Genomic DNA, 9,193 nt, shown 5'->3' with positions numbered 1-9,193 from the left:
GGCGGGGAAAGAGCCGGCCAGGGGTCACAGCTTCCCTTCTCCCGCACGCTACTTACCTTAGGCCTCGTCCACTGGGAATGTGAAGATATCACGAGTCCTCAGAGATGCGGCTCCCGGAACGCCGGCAGCCACACGGCCGGCAGCGCCCCCCCGCCCGAGGCCGCGTTGGCGGCGCCGCGACCCCGCCCTCCCGCGCCTGTCCTTCCCTCGGCTTCCAGCCTTTGCTCCGCGCCAGACTCGGCCCCGCCGTCCGGCTGCCCTCCTGCAGCGGCTCGTCACCTCCGGGGTCCCAGCCTCCACGGGCCGGGACCGCCGCCGCCGCCGCAGGACGGGGAGGCGGGCCATGGCGTCCTGCGTGGGGAGTCGGACCCTGAGCAAAGATGATGTGAACTACAAGATGCATTTCCGGATGATCAACGAGCAGCAAGTGGAGGACATCACCATCGACTTCTTCTACCGGCCGCACACCATCACCCTGCTCAGCTTCACCATCGTCAGCCTCATGTACTTCGCCTTCACCCGGTGAGACGGGCCGGGCCGCGTGGAGGGAGCGCCCTTGGGCGAAGGGAAGGGGCTGGCGGGAGGCGGTGGTGAGGAGCGTGGGCCGGTGGAGCTCTGGATGAGGAATCGCGCTGGCTGTTCCACGCACACACTCGCAGACCCACCGCCCATCAGCTCCTCCACCGGCGCGGTGTCTCACAGCACACCTAGCTTCCTGCCCTACAGCGCTTCTGGACTGGCGTTCGCCCCTACTCTCCAACCCCCACCCTCAACCCCCACCCTATACTACCTCCTATACAGCGCTTCGGGCCACATCAGGAGCACTCGCGGGTCACCTAGCGCGATGCCCACCTCTCCTGTCGTACTGAGCATCGCTCCCCACACACATCACGACGCGCCCCCCTCTTCTCCAGCCCCCGTCCCTACCGAGCACACCGTATGAATCATCTCCTATGCACCACTTTCAGCACATACCGCTACACGCTGAAAGCACCCCGGTCCACAGCGTTTTCACGCACCATACACAGGCCCAGGGCACAACCAGGACCCCTTCCTTTGGATCTCTTCCAGTATTCACTACCGGCCATGCACAAAATGCACATGGAAGTTGCACTACACAGTCTTTCCCATGCAGCACCTCTGGTATGCGTGGCACACAAACCATCTAGCAGAACCCTTCCCCCAGCCTCAAACAGGACCACAACACAAATGATGTAGATCTGTATCAAAGCTGACCTTTCCCCTTCCAGCGCAGCTGCTACCTATCACCTCTTGTACATTGCTACACAATGAGGTATTGTCAAGCAATTGTAGCAGTGCCTGGTGCATAGTAAATGCTGTGGGAGTGATAAATAAAACACATAAACCTCAGCATAGTACAACTCTTTTCTCCCCGAAAACACACGCACACACACACACACACACACACACAGTTGCTCAAAGCTGTTCTAATATATACTTGTGCATAGGAGCTCTCCAGCCCAACTCTTGATACCTACATCATATAACTAGTCACTGAACATGTGGCCGCTCACCTCCAACCCAGGGAAATATTCCATCCCAGGTTCATAATGACATACACACTATGGGTCCTACTTAACAAGGATTTATATTTTCTGACTGAACCTCTTTAAAGGAAAGGCATGCCTACCACACTCTTATGGCTTAAAAGATCAACCCAGAGAAGTGTAGTTTTGGAGCCAGACTGTTGGCTTCAAGTGTCTGTGTGTCCATGGTTGAGTTCCTCAACCTTTCTCTGAGCCTCAGGATCCACACTTGTAAAATGGAGATAAAATATGTACTTACCTTATACGGGTTTATGAGTAATAAATGAATATGTGTGAATGCACTTAGCAGAGTACCTCATTCACAATGCACAATTAACGTCAGTTACTTCTCTCAGTATTTTTATCCAGCAATCAATGGTTCTTGTTCCAGGTCAGCAGAAAATGTGCAGAAGTGTATTGAGTGGTCACAAGCATTGGCACTTATGGTATTTAGTGGGTGGAGATTAAGGACGCTAGATGTGTTAGGACACACGGGACGGCACTGTACGATGAAGAATGAACTGTCCGCTATATAAATGCTTGTGTGTGCACATACACCTGCAGGATATCCACATACATACACATGCACACTTGCACACACGCAGGTGCCAGGGGTGCCTCCATTGGGAATCACTGCAATCTTTCAGATTTTCATAAAACTAAATATCTTCCCACATCACACTTGTTTCTGACCTCCACAATCCATTTGACTCTTGGGTCTTGTTTTGTGTTTATCTGTTTGCATACATCTACCTAAAACTATAAAGCATATGTAACGATTACTCTTAATGATTGAGGGATACAGCTACTATGATTGTAAAGTCTTCTGCTAATTCTATGCAGTGGGATAAGACCAGACCTTTCCATAGTATCCAACCAAGAACATATTTCTAGCCTGGGAGAAAACTCATTCTTGTCCCTAATCATGGTTACTCTCAAATACTTCATTCATTATGTCATCCGATTTTACCACTTAATAGCAGTGTGGCCACTTAATTTTGCTAAGCCTCAGTTTCCTTATTTATATGTAAAATGGAAATATCTATTAATTCCCCATAGGATTATCTGTCATGAGGATTTAGTTCATTTTTTTAGAGAATCTGTGTTTAGATCAGTGCATGCCACACAGTAAGTGCTCAGTAAACATTAGCCATAACTGTTACATCGTTTCATTGTATGCTAATGTCTTCTAAATTATATTTGTCAAGGAGCGAGGAGGAAGTATGCTCTATTATTGAGAAAAAGGATGAAGGCGTTGAAATAATGAACATTGCTTTGCTTGGATAACATACATGTCTGTTTAGTATTAATTTCGGTTTAACTTCATCTCCTGTGTGGGTTGACAATGACGGAATTAGTGCAAGAGTCTCTTTGGAAATAAGAAAAGTAATTATGGTATTTTATTCTAAACAATGAGAAAAAGAATGAGCGGTTTGTTCCAGCCTTTTATCTTTAATATTATTCTAGGCCCTCTAAGAATAGATCTCTCTTCCTCTTTTCTATTACAGAAAGTCACGTTCTTCTGTAATTTCCCTTTTACAGCATATTCTGCCAAAGCAGTCGATAAACTGCAGCAGAGAATATGAATTTTATTTTTTTATTTTTTATTTTTTAAAGATTTTATTTATTTATTTGAGAGAGAATGAGAGACAGCATGAGAGGGAGGAGGGTCAGAGGGAGAAGCAGACTCCCTGCCGAGCAGGGGAGAATATGAATTTTAATAGCTTGTCAAAAGTAATAGAAAAGGCATAATCTGAACCTCAGCCTATGGTCTTTTCCAAAAATAATAATCATTTTATTTCTTCCAATAATTTCATAAAGAGAAACCATCTGTTGAAGAACTCATTAATAACAAGTTTCACCTTCTATAAAATCATAAGCACCATTAGTGCAGTTGGTACTTACTACCTCTTACTCATTTTTTGTAATGATTTGTGACCCTTTAAAGTGGGACATGACAGTGATCGCTCTTTCTCCATAAAGATTGAAAGTAGCGACTTCTTAAATGAAAATTATTCATTCTCTGCTCTTTTGTAATGATTGTCTCCAGTACCTTATACTTACTTTATAACAGGATTTTAGTTGGATGACTGTTCAGTGCAGTTCCTTCAGTAACAGTAAAAAAGTGTGTTTTTCAAAGACTAGTGATGTAAGAGAACAGGAGATCGAATACTTTTGGGGTGCTGTATGACCAGTAGGTGAGCAACAGTAGCTGGGTCCTGTCACATACTGCAGAGACACAGCAAGAATTTAGGATCGTGTAGGATTAGATACCACACACAGAAGTCTGAGACAGGTTTGGATTTGTCAAGTAGTTCTTTTGTTAAATAGCAACTAGGCCAACTCACTGTTAAATCATAGTGTTTAAATCTCCTGTCTCTTTCACTATCATTAAAAATAAACCAGATGCCATCGAATCATTCTCCCAAGCTCATTTTGCCACGTTTTAGAATAAGTCTTCTTATAAGATAAATGCTTTGGCATAGGTCTTGGAAGCTTGTTCAGCCAAAATGGAGCAGGGAGAACCTTTGTCTCGAGTTTAGAGTATAATTACTGAGGTGTTTCATATTTATTCTGCTTTCAGAGATTGGCAAACTTGGACATAGTGAATGGCCCTCATGGCAAAAACTCAAACATCAGATTTGAAAACACCCAAATCTACTAAATCCCATTCACAGCAGCCCACCCTTTCCTTAAGAGGCACTCAGCAATAAAACCATGGAATCCACCTCTCCAGGAGTGCCTGTCCGAGAACCTCATCCAGTCCTCACTTACCCCAGAAGAGATTGCCTTCCTGCAGCTTGCTGTCCCTGAGTGCTTCCTAGTCTGTCTGTGCTGGCTTTCTCCTTGATAGGAGACTCAGGAGACAGAGGAGGGCAGGGACATGGACAGACTTTTGGTTGATTTGTTCTTATTTACTTGTTAAGAATGGTTTTTATTTCATTTCCCTGAGTAGACTTGGAGCTCCCGTTCTTTATCAGGTCCCTGAGCCTTACTTAGTTCTGCCTTCTTTGTCACCTCCCTCATGGAGACCTGCCAACTTTCCCCATTCTTTCCCCTTTAGCCCATATAAATCCCATTAGAAAATGTCTCCTGATACTGCTGATTCAGTTGTCTTGGTTCTGTTTCCTTTGTATACATCATGTTCTTTCTCTCCCATTAACAGAAGGCCTGGATGTCCTTGTTCCCTGACACCAGCTCTATTAAGTGATGGTCCACAGCGGCTGTGTGCTGGGGTTAAACCAGCCCTGGTGGGGTGGGGGCAGGGAACAGAGTACACTGTCAGGTGGTGCCCTCTGATGAGGTCCAGTTACGAGTGATCTTCACGTTTCTCTTCCCCACTTCCTATTTGAATCATATTTCTCCTTGGATTTCAGTAAGCATCTTCTATATCCTTTCTTATATTTACGTCTGGTGTTTTAGGTCCCTAATACGATTATAAGCTTATTGGAGGGGAAAATGAATCCTATATTTCTTTGGGGTCTTCTGTAGGAAATAGGTTCCTGGGTGACTTCCGATGTTTATTTGGTTTAAATGCTGCCTTACCTCAGAGAGATTGCATGCCTACCAATTGCTACCTGGTGTTTAGCATTTTAGCTATAATTCTGTTACCGAGGGTAATATAGTTAGTCTTGTGATAATAATTTCTGTAGCCTCAGATTTTTGTAGGGAAGTTAGCAGGTTTTCAGTCTCATTGAATCCAGAAACCAGGTCTTATCCAGTCAGCCACAACTGCTTTCTGAGCCCCTGGCCCTGGTATCCCGTTTAATTCAGTTCAGCTATTCAACGGTCCAGGTGTCTGCTCACCTGGAGTAGACCTAGTTTATCTTCCCCAGGTCTCACTGGGTCTTTACAGCTCTCAGAGCTCTTCTCTTCTGCCCAGGCCCAGGCCTTGGCTCAGCAATCCCCTTATCCTTTGGGATAGTATGCTCCCAAACCTTTATTCCACCTCCCTCGCACCTGTCCACACCGCTGCCCTCATGACCTTCTAAGACAAAGTTGTGACCCCATCTGTCCCTGCATACAGTCTGTCACTGCATCCTCATCACCTGTAGGGAATGCTGGCTGGACTCTGAGGTCTTTCATTGTGGAGGAGTTTTCCTTCTCTAGCCTTGTCCCCCACCCCCGACACCTGCACACAGGGCACAGAGCAGGCCCAGCTGGCTCACCGACCCCACACCCAGTGCCAGGCTGGCGGCCCTCTGCTGCTAGAGAGCACCTCCCGGTGCCTCCTGTCTACCCACGAGCCCATGGCATCCTGCACAGTCCACCTGGATGGGCGCCTTCCCGGACACCTTTCTCGATTGTTTGAGGAAGACATGTTTATATACTTCCAAATATCTTTTATTATTGTGTGTCTCTTATTGGCATTATAGTATTTGTTACTATATCAATTTTTTGAGGCCAAATACCTTCATCATCCCAGGATACACACCCAGTAAATGCTAAATGAATCAAATACAGGAAATCATTTATCCAATAAGAACTTTAAAAAAATATCACTCTTCTCCTTTCATTGATAGATCTAAGTTATAATTCTCAACAAGGATTATAACTTACTGTAAAATGAAATGAATGTAGTCTTTAAAGACAATACCAAAGCTAGTTAACACCGCTCCACCTTGTAACCTGGGACTAGGTTTTCCATTGGGAGAGAGGATCCTTAACAGGGACCGGCCTTATCAACATGACCCTACCTGTGTGTCTCAATTTCAAGGACTCCTATTAAAGGGACGGGTAGGAGAAGATGGGGGGAGGGAGGACAACCTACTTAGCAGCCTTAGGAGTCCTGGTAAAAGGTTCCTTTCTGCCTGGCCCCAGGGAGGAAGCCTTGTTGAGGTGACATGTGAGTGACTGCGTGGAGCGTGCTTCGGTTTCTTGAAGTCGGCCTCGCCCACTGCCTGCCTCTAGTCAGACACTAAACTGACACAGAATCGGAGTCTAAAATTTTTTCTGAGTGCAGACTTTTTTAGTTCAGGGCTTTCCTTTATACCTTTCCTGCTTTTAGGACATTCTCTGTTCTCTGGGCAGTTAGTTCCTTATACTGGTTGAAACAGCATTTGACAGAAGGAGTTGAAGTGTTTGAATATTTGACTGGCCATCCCCACCGGGACAGGAAAGCCACTGTTAGTGGACTCCGTGGGCTCAGGCTGTGGTTCACCCTCACGTGACCTGAGTCGCTGGGCCCACTCAGCCATAGCGTCTCGCTCATTCTGGCACCCACTGTTTTGAGAAGGCCTGCTGTGGGCCAAGGATTGTGCTGGGCGCCCGAGGTACCTCAGAGGAATGAGATGGAATGTGTGCCCTCTGGAGGTTAAATTACGGTTTTTTGTAATCTGCCCATTCAGTATTTTCACTGTATGTAGTCAGGGCTACCCCCACATGCTTCCGGAGCACCTCCTAAATTTGGCAGAGAGGGAAAAGGACTTGGCCTACTCCCCCCCCCCCCACACCCATGCCCCCCCCCAGCTTGTCTGTCTGTATCATTTTGGTAAATGTAGCAGTCTTGACCTAGAGCCAATGTTCCAGAAGCCCTGGCTCCTACTTCCACTCAGCCTCTTATTTGTGTGTAACTGTGGGCCAGAGAAAGCAAGAGCTTTATCTCCTTCCTCCTCCAAGTCAAGATAATACTCCTCCACAGAACTGGGGGGCTGTGCAAAGAAAATGCCAGTTGCGGAAGTTGCTTGGCAAGTCCAGAGCACCAGAGGTTGAGACATTTGTGGCCGATGGCGGCAGTAGGCCTTGGGGAGAAGTCAGGGCTGTGGTCAAGGTTGTCAGAACCAGGAGAGTTGGCAGGGTGGTGTGCCCTGGAATTGGTGTGTTTTGTTTTTGGTTTTTTAATTCATCCATTGTTTCTTCCAGAGCTTTTTTGGGTTTTTGATTTTTGGTTTTTGGGTTTTGGTTTTGTTTTTTTTGTTGTTTTGTTTGTTTGTTTTTTTACTTCTTCCAATCATCTAGAATATATTTTTAGTAAAAAGTATGAGTTACAGTATCAACCTTCTTTTCCCAGGCAACAGTTAATTTATTTCAGCCTTGCTTTTATGTGTGCCCTGTCAAACTCTCTTATACCATCCCTGTGCATCTAACATGAGTCAGATAGATTTAGGATGACATAATTTTTTTAGGAGGCAGCTTGGCTCATCATCTTCAGAGTCTAGCAGACCTGGTTTCAAATGGGAACTCTGCAACTTCTTACAATTATAGGCTTGGGCAAATTAGAATTATGTAACCTTTCTGAGCCTTTGTTACCTCATTTGTAAAATATGGTTGATAGTACCCCATTTCACAGATGGGTTGTGACAATTAGAGATGATGTTTCGAAACTGCCTGTCCAGTGCCTGGTACACAGTAAATACTTGATAAAGGGGGAGCTGTTATTATTGTCATTATTGTTACTGGTATCGGTAGTGTGATGTTGGCCTGAATGAGGACGTTGTGTTCCCCCAGTCCCTGTGTGTAGCCATTCTTCAATAAAAGCTCGTCTTGGAAATTGGATATAGGGCTTCCCTAAGCCAAAGGCCATGGCAAGTACCCTAGTAAATGATTGGGCTAGCATTTTTAGGGCCGTCCATGTTCATAACTTCTGGGCAGATGTTAAACTGTTGGGGTGTACATTAAAATATGATTACACTTTGCTGCAAGAGGAAGTCCGTCTGATTGGGTGGTTTGGTTTTATAAGCAGATCTATGAAGTTAACAGTGAAGCATTGTTTGTCCAGCATTAGTGTTAGTGCTGTTGGGCCAGATGATGATTTAAGGAATGGGATCTGTATGATCTCTTACCTCGGAACCTTATGTTCAGTCCTGTTATAAATCTGGAAATCATTTAATTGGGTACAGAAAGTTAGCATGAACAGAAGTTGGCATCTAAATTAACTTCTCTTTTTGAAGCCCAATACCCCAGGACCTAGTCTTTAATTGGGTAATTGATTACCGTTTCATTCCACACCTCTTCATGTATTCTGATGTTCTAGATTTTTTTTATATGTTAACTTGATTTTCCTGTAAGGTTTTTTTTGACCTCTTTTCTTTTCCTTCAGTAATGTTTAATCTTAATTTAATATCTGTCTTTTGAAAGCTCTTTCGCTGCAGTCCTTGCACAGATAAACCCAACTTCCAAAAATCACTTTTGAATTTATTGCTACTAGTCTCATTATGTCTAAATATCTCCTTCCATTCTTTTCTCCTGTTTTCTCTCTACTCATCCTGCACGTTTTTAAACTGAAAACTCTGGACTTCCCTCTCTCGAGCTTCTTAATAATTATCAATAATTCAGAAAATCTTACTGTGTGAGACTTCTGTTTTCCCTCCTTTGTTTGATTCTCTTGAGCCCCAAGTATGCTACTAGACTTCCCTTTTTTTTTTTTTTTTAAAGATTTTATTTATTTATTTGAGAGAGAGAATGAGAGAGAGAGAGAGAGCATGAGAGGAGGGAGGGTCAGAGAGAGAAGCAGACTCCCTGCTGAGCAGGGAGCCCGACGTGGGACTCGATCCCGGGACTCCAGGATCATGACCTGAGCCGAAGGCAGTCGCTTAACCAACTGAGCCACCCAGGCGCCCGAGACTTCCCTTTTTTTTTTAATATAAACTGTCAGAACCTAATTTTTCTCTGCCATCAATGTTGAGAAAATTTCCATTTGGGAAATT

The 9,193-nt window shown here is 44.9% G+C and overlaps 1 protein-coding gene across 2 annotated transcripts in view; it reads left to right on the top strand.

Moving 5' to 3' along the window:
- Window positions 1–206: 206 nt before the first annotated feature.
- PTDSS1 (phosphatidylserine synthase 1) overlaps window positions 207–9,193 on the top strand; it is a 62,773-nt gene continuing 53,786 nt past the window's right edge. The window contains exon 1 of one of the 2 annotated variants that reach the window (XM_036096127.2): window positions 207–522. In XM_036096127.2, coding sequence (XP_035952020.1) covers window positions 344–522 — 179 coding nt within the window. In that variant the 5' untranslated portion in view covers window positions 207–343. The remainder of the gene's footprint in view (window positions 523–9,193) is intronic. The other variant, XM_036096129.2, reaches the window with a different exon arrangement.

The sequence above is a fragment of the Halichoerus grypus genome, chromosome 5, assembly GCF_964656455.1.
Source record: "Halichoerus grypus chromosome 5, mHalGry1.hap1.1, whole genome shotgun sequence".
NCBI lineage: Eukaryota > Metazoa > Chordata > Mammalia > Carnivora > Phocidae > Halichoerus > Halichoerus grypus.
The sequence above is the reverse complement of the archived record's forward strand: the minus strand, read 5'-3'. Positions and strand labels throughout refer to the sequence as shown.